Source organism: Aulostomus chinensis, chromosome 2, assembly GCF_037954235.1.
Source record: "Aulostomus chinensis isolate RoL2024-O1b breed Wild chromosome 2, RoL_Achi_v1.0, whole genome shotgun sequence".
NCBI classification, from domain to species: domain Eukaryota; kingdom Metazoa; phylum Chordata; class Actinopteri; order Syngnathiformes; family Aulostomidae; genus Aulostomus; species Aulostomus chinensis.
Genome location: NC_141321.1, coordinates 32,771,725 through 32,787,915, shown reverse-complemented (window position 1 = coordinate 32,787,915; position 16,191 = coordinate 32,771,725). Strand labels below are relative to the sequence as shown.

At 46.0% G+C, this 16,191-nt stretch overlaps 1 protein-coding gene across 2 annotated transcripts in view; it reads right to left on the bottom strand.

The window, feature by feature from the left end:
* The window catches only part of dpy19l3 (dpy-19 like C-mannosyltransferase 3), a 54,288-nt gene extending 46,544 nt beyond the window's left edge, over positions 1-7,744 (bottom strand). For both annotated transcript variants that reach the window (XM_086190496.1, XM_086190502.1), the window contains exons 1-3: positions 7,540-7,744; positions 6,945-7,071; positions 6,027-6,154 (exon numbers count right to left, since the gene is read on the bottom strand). In XM_086190496.1, the coding sequence (XP_086046622.1) occupies positions 6,027-6,154; positions 6,945-7,062 (246 nt within the window). In that variant the 5' untranslated portion in view covers positions 7,063-7,071; positions 7,540-7,744. The remainder of the gene's footprint in view (positions 1-6,026; positions 6,155-6,944; positions 7,072-7,539) is intronic.
* Positions 7,745-16,191: the final 8,447 nt, after the last annotated feature.

The following is a 16,191-nucleotide window of genomic DNA, read 5'->3' as shown; positions in this document are numbered from 1 at the left end:
ACGCTCCCTTACTCTTAAAGCGATGTTTGAGTCAAGCTTAACGCTCCCTTACTCTTAAAGCAGTGTCTGAGTCAAGCTTAACGCTCCTTTACTCTTAAAGCAGTGTCTGAGTCAAGCTTAACGCTCCCTTACTCTTAAAGCGATGTTTGAGTCAAGCTTAACGCTCCCTTACTCTAAAAGCAGTGTCTGAGTCAAGCTTAACGCTCCCTTCCTCTTAAAGCAGTGTCTGAGTCAAGCTTAACGCTCCCTTACTCTTAAAGCAGTGTCTGAGTCAAGCTTAACGCTCCCTTACTCTTAAAGCAGTGTCTGAGTCAAGCTTAACGCTCCCTTCCTCTTAAAGCAATGTCTGAGTCAAGCTTAACACTCCCTTACTCTTAAGGCAATGTCTGAGTCAAGCTTAACGCTCCCTTACTCTTAAAGCGATGTTTGAGTCAAGCTTAACGCTCCCTTACTCTTAAAGCAATGTCTGAGTCAAGCTTAACGCTCCCTTCCTCTTAAAGCAATGTCTGAGTCAAGCTTAACGCTCCCTTACTCTTAAAGCGATGTTTGAGTCAAGCTTAACGCTCCCTTCCTCTTAAAGCAGTGTCTGAGTCAAGCTTAACGCTCCTTTACTCTAAAAGCATTGTCTGAGTCAAGCTTAACGCTCCCTTCCTCTTAAAGCATTGTCTGAGTCAAGCTTAACGCTCCTTTACTCTTAAAGCATTGTCTGAGTCAAGCTTAACGCTCCCTTACTCTTAAAGCGATGTTTGAGTCAAGCTTAACGCTCCCTTACTCTTAAAGCAGTGTCTGAGTCAAGCTTAACGCTCCCTTACTCTTAAAGCAGTGTCTGAGTCAAGCTTAACGCTCCCTTCCTCTTAAAGCAGTGTCTGAGTCAAGCTTAACGCTCCCTTCCTCTTAAAGCAATGTCTGAGTCAAGCTTAACGCTCCCTTCCTCTTAAAGCAATGTCTGAGTCAAGCTTAACGCTCCCTTCCTCTTAAAGCAATGTCTGAGTCAAGCTTAACGCTCCCTTCCTCTTAAAGCAATGTCTGAGTCAAGCTTAATGCTCCCTTCCTCTTAAAGCATTGTCTGAGTCAAGCTTAACGCTCCTTTACTCTTAAAGCATTGTCTGAGTCAAGCTTAACGCTCCCTTACTCTTAAAGCGATGTTTGAGTCAAGCTTAACGCTCCCTTACTCTTAAAGCAGTGTCTGAGTCAAGCTTAACGCTCCCTTACTCTTAAAGCAGTGTCTGAGTCAAGCTTAACGCTCCCTTACTCTGAAAGCAATGTCTGAGTCAAGCTTAACGCTCCCTTACTCTAAAAGCAGTGTCTGAGTCAAGCTTAACGCTCCCTTACTCTGAAAGCAATGTCTGAGTCAAGCTTAACGCTCCCTTACTCTTAAAGCAATGTCTGAGTCAGTCAGTCAGTGAGGCACAGAGGCCGTCGCTCCTGGATCGACACGCGGAGGTTCTCAAAGCCCCGTTGTGTGCATCAGCAGCAGAACTCAAACGGTTCTATCAGTGTAACCACAAAGACGAGCAGATGTCTGCCTTTTGCTACTGTTTGGGAGTGGACTGGCCCGAATATGAACACATGAATAGCATTTACAGATATAGGCAGCCTTGTGAACACCGTCTTGGACGCAGGCTGTGATAGCATTACCAGAAGGAAACACGGAGTGTGTGATGATGTCAGCCAGGAGCCCACTTGTGTGGAAACATTTCAGCGAATGTTCCCCGGGCCTGCGAAGTGACCTGCATTTATTATGAATGGAAGCATCTGTCTGCCTCTTCTCTTCAGGCACATACGCTGAAAATAAAAAGCTCCAAAAACGGGTAAAGACTTGACTCAATGAACGGGATACACGTACTTAAGTTTCTCTCTGACAGAAACACACATGATCCCGCGCTGCTCACCTCAGCGCAGGTCGACAGACGAAGCACCTGTCGACTAGTTCTGGGTTGCAGGATTTAAAGGCCTGCGTGACCATCGTTTTGTTTTATTACCCACTTTTCTTCTGTTCTAAGCAAAAAGGGAAATGCTCTGAGTGAAGCTGACCAAAGAGGCTCTGAGAAAGCGCGCTGTCTGGTAAGGTCATTACTCGCCGAGTCGCACACCGCGGGACGATAATCCCCCACCAAACTGTGAAACTCAAACTTTGATCTTGGCAGTGCTGCACCTTTAGCCTCCCTTATTACCCTTAACATTCACTTCTATTATCCACCAATGCGTAGTTAGCTAGGCTTTAGAGACGAAGCACGAAAATTAAACATCTTGTATCTCCCCCTGTACAGAGATTTATTTATTCAATAACTATAGTTTTTGTAAAATGTGTGAGGGAAAAGAGTTGACGATGCATCATCCAGATGTAATATACAGTCTATGACCCACAGCGAGCGAGCGAGCGAACACACAGAGTGAGCCAGCTCAATTATTATCCCTGCAGACACTGGCAGCACCGGCTAATGGACATAGCTGCCACACGCCAACCTTGTAGAACAAAGATTCTGGGCATGGTTTTGAGTGACGGCACACACCGGGTCCGGGTGGAGACAATCTGAGCAGTGCTCAGCAGCCCTGGCTGGCTGCCTGGTTCATCGTTTGTTTAAAGAGAACAGCATCTACAGGAGGAGGAGGCGATTCTCACCATCGCCATATACGAGCAGAGTGACCCCGCAAGAGGCTTATAGCCCCTCTCACCTGATTAAGAGGGCAAAGCCTTCTGTGGAAATATTAGATTTTGGAATGTTTTACACTGATTTTTTTTTTCTTTTCTGTAATTGTGTACCGATGTAGGCAGATTCAGAGTCCCAGCGTAAACCGCAAGACTTCACCAGGCTCAAGTGAGCCGCAATTCTTGTCTAAAAGCTGGTTTATACATCTGCATGACATCATAGCAGACGCTACGCCAAAGCCCCAACGCCGCAGGTGAGCTTTTAGACTTCAGTTCGAATGTGTCCCGCTGCAATTACACCTCGCTGGGGCTTCTATGTTGCTGCGCTGAGTTTTTGTGACCTTTCAACAATGGCAGCTGAAAGGTTCGAAGCGAAGTAAAATCTGGTCAACTGGACGTAAGTTTATCTTGAAGACGTTTCACCTCTCATCCGAGAGGCTTCTTCAGTTCTAGTGAAGAGTGTGGAAACTCCAGCTTATAAACCTATGTGGGAGTGGTCAGTGCTATTGTGGTGGAAACGACCCTCCCGAGACTCACCTGGCCTCTCCAAACGACAGTCGTTGTGCGGTGTCAGGGAGTTTCAGGGGTGGTCGTTGGGGGGTTTCACCGACCACTCAGATGCTAATGGGCTGTGCTGGCATCAGCCGTTCCACATGGGTCTTTCAGCTGAACTCTTTGGGGAAGCTTTGAAAGGACTTGGTTGTAAATAGGTGAAAGGAAATGTCGCAGTCCAGTATAAGCTGGAGTTTCCACACTCTTCACTAGAACTGAAGAAGCCTCTCGGATGAGAGGTGAAACGTCTTCAAGATAAACTTACGTCCAGTTGACCAGATTTTACTTCGCTTCGATCTACGATGACCTGGATGAATGAGAACCTACACAGACGGCAGCTGAAAGGGAACAACTGCAACGTGCCCTGGCGGAACAGACGCGGCTGGTGATGCGACGTGGTTGTCCACAGCCCTCCCTCGACGGGTAGAGGTGTTGGAGCAACAAGCAGGAAGGATGGCTTAGAAGTAGGGTTACTGTCAATGCCCGGGAGAAAGTAAATAAATGAAATAAAACTAAATAAACACAACTTGTCGCATTCTCACCCCTCGCAGAAACCTTTCAGCCACGTTGACCAGCTTCTAAATCACAGTCTCAAGTGTTAATGAAGCCCTGGAAAGGGGGAATTGGAAATGACCTCATATCTGGCAGGGCACAATGTTCTGTAGCTGCACAAGAGCCAACAGACTTTAAAACTGTTAAACAAGCTCGACTGTTTCAGGGCTTCATGTGGTTCGTCTAACAGGCCTGAAAAACCATCCTGTTCCTCGCATGGAAAAACAATCATCGCGTGTCAGTATGAAGTGTTTATGGCGCGTTGCAGGTCACCGTGGGGAGAAAACTGCCCGATCGTCTCACACGTCAAAGCTAAATTTCCTCACGAGATTAGCAGGGTATGTCTGCGTGGAGGTTCTCCCCCATCTGTAAACATCTACATCTAATCTGTGGTTTATGCGCACGGCTCTGGAACAGAAGTGTCTCCCTCCTTGGTTTAAGTTCAATAAAACCTACATAAACATCTCCAAAAATACCGGCTGACACGCCAAGTGTCATATAGATGTCGGAAATGTCTCCTTTCAAGTTTCTCCCATAAAAGATCTGATGTTTTTACTGCTTTTGCTGTGACCTTTCATCAGCAAAAAGCACTCAAACATGGATGAATCACAGACACGTGTTTAGACGATTTGCTCCGGGCTGCAGGACGATTCCACTTCCTCCGAATTTATTTGATAGCCTGAGAGCCAGGTCTCCTGCAGCCGCCGCCGCTAACGTCAGCGGCACAACTGGAAACGGAGAGGTTTTTAAAACTGAAATTACACTTTTGTTATTAGACAGAGAGTCGAGGAGAGAAAACAAGAGCGATTCCTGCAGGATTAAATCATATTACAACTTGATTTCTGCTGGTAAATCGTTCGCTGTTGGGTGAATTAATGACATTAGAGGCTATTTTCTTGCTAGTTCGATTTTTTAAAAACTCTGTGCTGGTCTCCTGTAAACACATAAAAGGCACTGGAAAACTTTTCCGACCCACAGGCAACACAAATCAGCCACAAAGCAACGCTTGGTCCCTGGTCACATGACCCTAGAGTTAGCTCGTTATGTATTGGCCTCCATCAATCTGCACAAGAAACAGTATCCAACAAACCCCTGGTTCCCGGTCCTCTCACTGCACGGTGAAAACCGAGATCAGGAGCCATTTTATTTGTTGTTGTTCAAACTTGATGCCATCACGTGTTTGCCTGCATGTAAACACACCAGTGATGGGCTGGAACGCGGCTGGCGAAGCTCTAGTAGCTCATCAGAAACTTGGTATAAACGCGTCTCTGTCATTCAAGCCGTCACCAAACCAGTACTCACAATGCTGATCAAGCTCAAGGCTGCCAGGTAAGTCTCTGTATCCGTGGCGACACTCCCACACTGCCGGGAGGAGGTGTACTGAGCACGCTCAGTCAAAACAGCAGGCTACTTCCAGTTAGCCCTCTGCTAACGTGAAGACGGATGAATGATTTGAAAATGCGACTCTTCCAGTCTTTCAAGGGCAAATGGATCAAATTCCGACAGTGAAAGGATCCACGTCACAGGGTTGACAATTTAGCTGCCATTTTATGTTACGCAAGAGCCACTGAGGTCATAATCAACACCGTAGCATTTCAAACACGCCACCCACAGCGCAGCGCCATGAGAACAGCGCGCTGGACAGGAAGAGGTGGAACAGATTAGGTGTGAATTGATGATCGGTCTGTCTGACTACCAGCCTGGACACGGCACATTTTTTATTGCTTTTATTGATTTCTTTTCTCAGTAACGTATATTGTTCATTTCAAAAAATCATTCCGAATCTTCTCTTTGATTTAGCAATACAATATCTTTCTCGTTCGGTTCGATGAGAGCCTGCTGGGAATCTAAGACACCAACAACTCATCCCAAACATTTATGTTAAATTAGTATTTATCTCATCAATATAGCAAATATCTTTACTTATAAGTGAGTTTAAAATTCACGTTTTTTTTTTTTTTTTAAATGCAGTTTGTATTATTATTATTCATTTAGAAACGTTCCACTGAACACATGTTAATTCCAAGGCAGCCTTGTGTTAGGGGTTTTATTGCTGCAAGTTTTGGCCCTGAAATCACGAACAGCAACTGAATGTTTAAGCGCATGTCAAAGCCTGCATGAGCGGACAAACAGTGGTGCAACTGAGAATCAATTAACTGTCCAGTATGGCCTGTAAATGCTGACTGGCATCACATGAATATGATAAATAGATGCGATCTGTCCTTTATGGACACAACCTGACCTCCAGACAGGAACGACGACGGGCCTGTACCTTGATGTTGGAGAACCACAGGTCGTTCTCGTGCAGCGTCGCCACGTAGATGCAGCACAGCAGGCCCAGACCCACCGACACAGACCAGCCAACCGACGTCCAGATGATGGCCCCCCACGACCAATCACCTGCAAGAAGATTGATGATGTTGAAGACAAGTTGTTGTTGTAAAAACAAACCAAAAAAAAAGGAAGCAAATCAATCAAAAAAATAATCTGAGACTGAAACCAGGGGAGCGTAATCTGACACCCCCGAGACCCTTTTCACGGTGTGTTGAGACGAGTGAAACCATCGTGAAGCCTAGACTCAAATCCAGGTTTACATGAAGCACTGCTAAATGATCCTTAAATCCTCCATCGCTCTGACTCTGGCCTGCAGAAAGAGCCAGTCAGGGAGCTTTAGCTTGTAGCTAAACGGAGCCTGTCGGCTAATGATGTCAAGAATGTTTTGAGCTCCTGGTGCTTCCAGAAGGCTGAATGAAGAAGTGGATCAGGCCGGGCCATGTAGTAAATTACGTCTTTGGATAGTTTTATTTAAGATTTTTTTTTAGCTGTCAGCCACCATTAGCTTCAAGCTAAACATACGTGGCCGGCTCTCTCTGCATCCTGGGGTAACACAGCAGTAACACAGGAGGGGGGAAAAAATCCTGAGAACCTGAAAGTCAAAAGTGATGTATTTTGGGTGAAGCACGGCAGTGGTTTTTAGATAAACCAGCGAAACACAGGTAGGAGCATCAGCATGGAGGAGAAACATGATGCGCCTCCTGCAAGGAAACTCTCCACTGAGGATGCAGGGGTGAGAGAATATTGAGCCAGCCTGCACCCACAGCAGGTCAGAGGTCACGGGGCCCCTGCAGCTGGCTGCACCTTAGCGGGGACTCCAACAGTGTTCAGTGGAGGCGTTGGGGGGCTCACTCACCGCGCAGGGTCTTCTCTGGGTGGCGTTCAGTGCAACAGTTGGGCGGTTGAGGGTGAAAATCGGTACCGAGGGGGGGCTCCTTCCCCCGGCTGCCCTTCCTCTGACGCAAGGCTGTCATGTTGGAACACTGCAAATCAGACACGGGGAGGGGTGTGGAGGGGGGGGGAGACAGGGGGGGGTGCTCTTGACCACACAGATAGGATGAGCAGACACACAGACCCTCGCCACCACCACTCCTGCTCCATCACCACTCAGTGGAGCACCAGATGGAGGCAGCGGGCCTGCTTACGACCGCATTTCCTGCCCACGCCGCTGACAGGACAGATCACGCCAGATACCATCTACCGCGCGCGCGGACACGCCGCCGGCACCGCGTCCCGCCGCATCAGCGGTCGGGGAGGTGAGGTGAGGAGCAGCCAGGCGAGCGTGAATTACGGTTGTGAGGTGGGTATCAGCGCTGTTGTGGTGCGCGGGCACACAGCATTGTTGTGGTGAATTGTGTGTGCATGTTGCATAAAGGCGCGCTCCCGTCACAGATTTTTTTTTCTTCTGTCTGTCAGTCTTGGCGGCAACAAAGACGAATTAGAAGCCTCACCCTCGTCTACGGCTGCTGGTGGGACGGTCGGACGGCTCTCCTCCCTCTCCCCCTCTCTCTTTCTTTCTCTCTCCTCTCTACCTCCCTCGCTCTTTCATTTTCCTCTCCTCTTTCCCTCTCTTGTTGGTTAGGATTCATCGGTCGGCGTCTTGCCGCACTGAGTTCAACCGCGATACAACACCGGAAGTCTACACTGCCCGTCTTCAAAATAAAAGCACAAGACTGTGTATTTGGAGGGGAAGGAGTCTAGTTGTTCCCCCTTGTTGAGTGAATATTTCCCCCTACAGAAGCTTCAGAATCCAGACTGAAACTTCAGCGATCTTGAGGAGTTTTAGCACAATACAAACCCAACTAAGTATAAATTCCATTGTCTCAGCTCATTAGGGAAGCCACCATTTTGTATCATGTGACACTGCAACCCAATCAGGGCTGTTACAGGAAGTGTCATTGTGAGTGTCAGTCCTGGGTAACAGAGTTCTGTTACCAATACACAAGTTTTCAGTAGCAGAAGTACTTTATTCCATCCATTGTCTTCTGCTTATTCCTGACTAGTAAGGGTCGCGGGGCTGGAGCCTATCCCAGCATCTACGGGTGAGAGGCGGGGTTCACCCTAGACAGGTCACCAGTCCATCGCAGGGCCAACATACAGAGATGAACAACCATTCACATTCACATTCACACCTACGGTCAATTTAGAGTATCAATCAGCCTGGTCCCCTCTTGATGTCTTTGGACTGTGGGAGGAAGCCGGAGTACCAGACAGAACCCACACAGGAACAGGGAGAACATGGAGACTCACACAGAAAGACCCCGTGCTCCGGCCGGGACTCAAATCCGGAACCTTCTTGCTGGGAGGGGACAGTGCTGACCACTGCACCACCGTGCAGCCAGAAGTACTTTATTCATCCCTCAAATGTCACCGCAACACATAGAAATATTACATATGTGGATGTATTCTGTCATACTTCTGAGATGATTTTGGAAAAGGTGACACAAAAATTACGTAATCAGCAGCGTATGACTATGCACAGATGGTACCGTCATGTAAATTGTTACTTTACACAGATTTCGTAATTCACATTTCATCTTATGACTTTTAAATGAAGGTGACATTTCGGAAGAAACTTGCCCAACATGGAATATTGAAGTAAAAGTAGAAATACCCTGATAAAACAGTACAGAAGTTCCCATTCAAAATTCTACTCAAGTAGAGAAGTATTTCATATTGAATTCAATCAAGTATCAGAAGTAGAAGTACACATTCAACACGATATTTGTGTTTTCAAGTGCTCATGAGTGTTTAGAGGTCAAACTACCGACCTCTAAAAATCGCACGTGTTGCAGTTCTGCTGCTTTAATGATGTCATCTTAAAGTTGGTAGTAAAAATACATCATCTTCATCAACTTAATGTTCTTTTTTTTAAAACTTTTTTGAAGTACTGGAGAATAGTTGACAACGGATTTTGAGTTTTATCCAAACTAAATCTATTCTTAATCTGCAGAATGCATCAAACTTGGAAGTGAGTCCCACCAGCTCTCCCCCACGGAGGCGTTTATCTCAAGCTGCAGTCTGCCGAGCGGAGGAACTCTCCATGGAGAACCAGTAGGAACCCTTCTGAGTCAGTGCATGTTTGGCAAGTACCTCTGCTGACATCCATCTACAAATATTTGAGTCCCGACCACAGCAAACAAAGGGGGGGCATATTGGCGAGTTCCTGTCACCCTTATGTAACGGATGTAACATGTCATAATTTACACTTTTATTGGCTGACAACACTTCCAACTTGCAGTTCTCCAAATACGTTGGTAGTAAAACAAAACTGCTCTTAAAAAAAAAAACAGAATAAAAGGGAAAGATATTTTCATGAGAATGAACTCGTCACCTGGCGTCTCTCCTCGCTCATACAAGAGCAAAACACATAAATAAGCACAAGCAAGGAAACTCTTCAAAACAGGGGATGCAGATGAGGCTTTTTTTAGTTAAGATGCAAAAGTACTTGTTTTCCAGCTATTGATTTGTTTTCCTCTGCGTCTTTTTTTTTTTTTAAGAGCTCTGTATGAAATGAAACGTGTCCAAAAATTGTTGTAGTTCATAATCCTTTATACATTAGCATGTGCCTGCTGGGATTAAAATATTAGCATCTAATCGTGGCTCCTCGCTTTATAAAAACAACAATGAGTCATAAGTTCTCGAATCAGTACAAAAAAAAAAATATATATTTGTTCCTGTTTGACAGTGCGGAAGCTGAACTGAACCAGAACAGAGGAGACTCACACGTGACCCCATTTTAAAACCAGTTTAATTTTACTCAGGCCAGGTCATGTGACTATCGCCCACCCTCATCCCCACCCCCACCCCTCCAGTACTTGTCTGTCCTTGGAGTGCCGATGATATGAAGAATTGATTTTGGACTGTTTGATAATATCACATCATTATTTGATCCACACACACACACACACACACCTTCCATGACATGTGACACAGGAACTCTAAATCAATTCAAGGTCACGCCTCTTTCTTAACACCCCCCACATATTTGTAGTGTCTTCTTTTTTTTTGACAGCTTCCGGGGTAAAGTGTGCAAACGAGTACCAGCTGTTGGTACCAGACTGGAAATGTAGGAAACCTCTCTTTTTATTAGTTTTTATTGATTCCTGTGTTTCCTAAGAAAACTTGAGTGCAACAATGTTGTCGTTTTTCATGTATCGCTAAATAACGTCCTCCTGAGTGCAGGCGACATGGAACCAAACAGTTACAAAAGAAATTAGTTTGAAAGGCAACCCCCGTCGTTACAAACTGCAACAGAATCGAGGGTTTCGAGGGCAGGGGAATCTGAGTATTCATCCTGAGAGAGAGAGAGCGAGCCGCTTCAGTTTAGAGACCAACTCCCGCTCTTCGCCCGGCCCTCCTGGACCCCTCTTTATTGTCCTTTTCAGGTTTCCTGCCTTGATCTCCACTTTCACGGTGGTCTTGAAGAGGTTTAGGTGGAAAAGTTGATCCTGTAGAGAAATGAATAGACGAGGACGGTGCCCCCTCCCCCCCTGCTGGTACACGCTGAAGTGAAGGGATTACACAGAGAGTGTGTGCACGCGGGTGTGTGCTGCACGTCTGCAACGTAACAGGTCAATCACAGCGCCACCAGAAATTCAGTTGCTGGACTTCACATTGACCAGTTAAAGACTGCACGATTGGAAAGATTGGTCTGTCTACCTGGCATCCAGGGAGGTCTTCTCTTTAAAAAGTAAACAAAATTGAGGGAATGTGTTGTATCCCCACCCCCCACATCCGTCAGTGTGTCCCTCAGTGGTCACGCCATCATGTCATCCTATCATGTTGGGCGAAGTGCACAAAAGGTGCAGCGTGTCTGCGCTCGTGTACTTGGATGAAACGGTTTCACAGGAACTCTTCGGGGGCAGGAAGTTCAGGCCGGAGGCGCAAAACAAATCTTAGGTATTTTGTTAATTCCCGTGAAGACGAGGCTCCGGGGAGGACGAGGGACAGAGCAGCCGGCTGCAGGATGAATGAGTTCTCCTGGCTACCGTACCCTCCGTTCCAGGTGTCCGCCAGAGGACGAGCGGTGGGCAGGAGCTTCCTCCACTCACGGGATCGTTTACCAGCCAGGCCTGATGGAGGACAACCATCCAGTCGCCCAATTAACAGTTGGCGTTGTACTTTACTGCAAACAAGAGCGCCGCAGGGATGAGGTTTGTTTGTAGTTAGCATCACCCCGGGGCTCCTCAACCAGGAACCGATGAGAGTTCGGGTCTTAAACACAAGTTTGAGGCCGGCACATTTGGCTCGGCACCAGTGAAAACCACTTTTGTGATTTTTGAAGCGTAAATGCAGAGTGCAAAGCTGGGCCGGACTAAACGAACCACACATTTATTCCGTTTTCCGCACGGTGAGGTTCGCCGTCCCGCTCAGCAGCTTGTGGGCAACCGCCATTTTTGTGAGGTGAACACAAAATTGTCATGCGTGTCGTTTACCGGCGTGTTTTGTTCTGTCGAACAGAACACGCTAACATCTGGATCTAGCGTTGATTCTTCCATGTTTCACTGAATTAAAAAAAAAAAAGTTTCTCCTTCAATTGACTGTTACAATTCAAACTAACCTCAACGTTCAGAAGCGTTGTTTCCCCTCACAAACACAACAAGAACAGGATCTCATTTCTCAGTCTTTATTACCAAAAATACAATGGCAATGCAGTGACACAATACTGCCTATGATGCTTTTATTTTTTAAATAAATAACCGTACAGCAAGCGCCGCACCTGCCCGACACAGTCGCACCTCGCACCTCAATTACAAAATCGATTATGAGCAAGCAAAGAAACGCGGGTCCAGACAGACGCGTGACAGCCCCCTCGCCTGATTGGTTGGACTCCTCGAACGGCTGAGCTTCAGCTGTCAATTCCCTCAAATACGCTGTCAGCAAATAAGACGCAGAACTGTATCTAAAACCAGACCCCCCCCCCCCCCGATTTAATTTTTTTCTCTTTTGTATAAGATAATTAAAAATAGATTTCATCTTTCAAAAAAGAAAAACGTCATTTTTATGGTTCTACAGAACTCATCTACAATATGTACACACTTCAGATAGACAGCGCTGGGTTAAGACATGTAGCAAAAACGTGAAAAAGGCCTCTCCACTTCCTCGGGTTTGTTGCTGTTTCCCCCGAATGACACGGGATTTGTTCGGCAGTGCACCCAGGATGCGAGTTTGACTTGGGTTTTTGGCGGAGAGGTCAAACATCTCACCACACACGAACGCAAAAGGCACAATAAACTATGACTGACTGAAACGAGACGTGCGACCGCTCTCAAACAACCCAGTGTGGCACAGACGCGTGGCTCGGCAGGTGTGGAGGAGACGAATCTGGTGGAGAGACGGCGAACAAGCAGTGCACTGAACATCTGGCTGCTGCGGCTACGGAGGCCTGGAGGGGCCACACAGAGAGAGAGAGAGAGAGAGAGAGAGAGAGAGCACTAACTAAACAGCTCCCTCAGTTTAATTAATTCGTAAACACAAGATTAGAAAATTCAGGCTAACTAAATCTAGAGGGCCAGTTAAATCTTGAGGCCATGAACTGATTAAACCAAGGCAAAATGTTGTTCCTCACAGCCTCCAAGTAACTAAACTAAAGGAACAAGTTACATCTCGAGGCCATAAATTCATGAAGCTGGGGGTGTGTGTGTGTGTGTGTGTGTGTGTGTGTATCGAGACCTAAAAACATATTTGTGCCGTGCACTCTCTCTCTCTCCACTCCAGGCCTCCCTTGTCTGATGCCTGTGTTGACACACTTTTGCAATTTGTGCAAGTAAATAGGATGAAACCGCCAGTAAAAACCCACTTGACCTACATGCGTTTACCAGCAGCAGAACCTTCAGAGATGCACTTCCCAGCTGCCGGAGCCCATTTTTATAACCAAATCCAGTTTGACCACAGAGTATGAGAAGTTAAACGCCTACATGTCCAAAACAAGCGTTGTTTCACCGTCACAGCTGCTGTTCTCAAAGGTCAAAGGGCCCCAAATGTTATGACACGTCGCCGGGCAAGAGCCACGAGACTGTCAATTGGGATGTTTTTCCATTACCTTCTGGTGTCGGTGACCAGTTATAAAGGTAGCCGGTTATATCCTCCTCGACATATCAGAATTTAAAGCTGAAGAAAATAGACTGAAGACCTTTATTGCCCATCGTCTCCAGAGCCGGACAAGTAAATAGATACTCTTCTCTCGTCTGTACTGCAGTAGGGACCGCGAATTAGCTTAGCATTAAAGATGATCGTGGATTGGAACTGTTAGCATAACCCTGTCTAGCTTTCTCAGCTTCTAAAACCTGTCGTTCTACCTCTGCGTGTTCTGGTTCAGATGGATCAGGTTCAGGATGTTGGTTGGTCCAGCAGTGGATCCTCCTCATCCTCGCTTATGAAGTCAGCCATGAGGAGTGGCGGCAGTCGCTATGCTAGTCGTCAACAAACACTTGGTTTCGTTGCTCAAAGGTACAGGGGAGCTTTCAAGTTGCTGCGTCAAATCACTGCACCCAGCCAGGAAAGAAGATCTGAACCTGAAAGAAGTTTATGAGATGACTTTTTTGATGCGTATGCTAACACTTCCCATCTACTGCCATTCATTGTGCTAAGCTAACTAGCGTGGGCTCCCTGATGCAGCGGAGGAGAGAGGGTATGCATCTAAGCGTCTGGCTCAGGTTAGAATGGAATAAAAGGTATGTTCCATTTCACATGGCCTTTTTATTTCAAAATAAGAGCACACAGTTATGAAAATATTAAAAATTGAGGGATCAATCCTTGGAGCAGATTAGTTTTAGCGTGATAATTTTTCTCTTCATAGTTTGTAATCTTTATAATTGTCCTACTGGTTTTTAGCCATTTTGAAACGACTTTACGTCTCTGTAATTAAATTTGTGAGCTCCAGTCAGCAACCGGCAACTGTTGAAAAAAACAAAACAAAACGGTAGGAATAAATTGGGGGGTTTGAGCGATTACAAGTATCGACAAAGTGACAAAATAATATCAATCGACAGCTATTTTGATAATCTACTGCCAGGATTATAGGAGGTTCCCTTCCCCGACGTTTTATAGACTAAATGGAAAAACACAGAAAGGAATCGCCAGATTAATGACTAGAGACCAATGGGTGGTCGCAGCCTTAATTACGAGCCGTGAGAGGAATATAATGCCTCCATATGCTGGGATGGTTTGGGCGTGTCGAGTCCACTCGTTAATGAAAAGCAGACTTTGTGAGATTGGGAACTTCCTCCTCTACTTCAGGCGCGCAGAATGGAAAATCGAAAGCCAGGTAATGATGATCTGTTATGATAAACACCTGTTACCAGGCCAGGTCCTGGGTGAGGTATCAATACTCCATTTTACGTTAATTTCTTCCGGATCAGACTGTGCAGATGAAAGAAAGCTCCTCCTTGGATGCTGTTAAGTTTGAAGGAATCCTCTTTGTCCTCAGGCGATGATTAACTGTCGGTGAAATTAAATGTTTTAATGCTATGCGGGGTTTCTTTTTAGGAGGGTAAGATGATGGTAGAATAGCAATGCCCTTCAGCAAGGCTACTCAGACACTGTTTACTTGCTTTATGACGTTTTAAATTGAGCTTCCAACAATGTCAGGCTTTGTCCATTTGGGGCTGAACGATGCATCAAAATTCTGTGTTAAGACGGCAACACGGTGCCGGTGTTGATATCCAAACCGCACCAGGTTCAGACTTCAGGGCTTTGCTGAAGGCCAAATGTGAGTCAAAAAATCTCTCTAAATGAAGCTTTGGGGAGCTGCGGAAATATCCCAGCATGCAAATGGTACGATTTATACCTCTTTGGTACAGGTACGAAAAAACAAAACTAAAAAAATTCATGCCGTTATATTTTTCAATTAAAATGTGAACAGTGACACAACAATAACATGTTCTTGTGAATCATCATATCACAGTTGCAATATTATTCAAAATAATTGAAACTACCCCCCCCACCAAAACTGTTAAGGCCAAACGAGGTGCAGCAACCCTGGCGTAGAGAAAATAACTGTGCGCTCAACAGCAGGGCCGAAGCCCCGGCAGTTCACTGAATGTGCGACGCTGGCGGAGCCGCCGCGACTCGCCTGCGTCCGTTAGCTCAACAACCGCTTTTGAGAGGCTGCAGCTTCCTTTATCACAGACTTTTGGCCCAATTTTCTAAAAGCACTTCCTGAATAAATGAAAAGCAGGTTTGGATGGATCTGGTTTGTTTGTGCTGATTGATGAAAAAAGGCGCACCCATTTGATGACGTCACGGAGGGTTGGAGACTCGCTGGCGGGTGAACCGCAACGAATCGAGTGGTGACGTCGGTGAGGAAGTGATAAAAACCTCGAGTGAGCTGGAGTGAAAATGTCACACTCATCATGAAATGCAACTATTCATACATCGGTAGGACAAAAACCCACATTCCAAGAGCAACGTTTTTGACTTCACTCAAGCAACTTAAGCCACGTGTTTAACTTAAAGAGCTGTCACGCACAAAAGAAGCTCAGTTTACCATGAAAGCGATGCTTCACCCAAAAAGTGGAGTTTGCCGTTCAAAAGCACACAAGCAGGAGTGCTGAGCTAGCAAGCATGTCTATTCCGTCCTGCACTACGACCTCGTGGCCCCAGACTGCAGTCAGAGCCAGCTACGCACGTTTAGCTCGACGCCAACTGACACTAAACAGCGAAACTTCTCAGCTCAAATCTAAGAGTTTGAATCGCTGAGCATAAAGCGGGATAAAGACGACGTGGATTATAATGGACTTGATGCACCTGAGAGTTTGTAAACGGAGGTTGTTGTAACGTCACCATTAGCTTTGAGCTAAACACACGTGGCTGGATCTTTCTGCATTCCCTCTGCATCGCGTCAAAAACGTCTCTGTGAGCCCGGGACTGGGGTTTGTGGGTGAATTCCTGCTGTGTGACTCTCATCTTCCTGTTAATCACAAGCAACCTACTAAGGTTATAAACTTTATTTCCAGTCCTTGTCTAATTATTTTCAGGCACGTCTTCGCTGGGATTGTGTTTGACACTAGTTTTAATTATAAACAAAAAGGTATATAAAAAGATTATGTACAGCTTAAATTGCCTGGGTTATAAAAACAGACTAAACCTCTTGTGAGAGT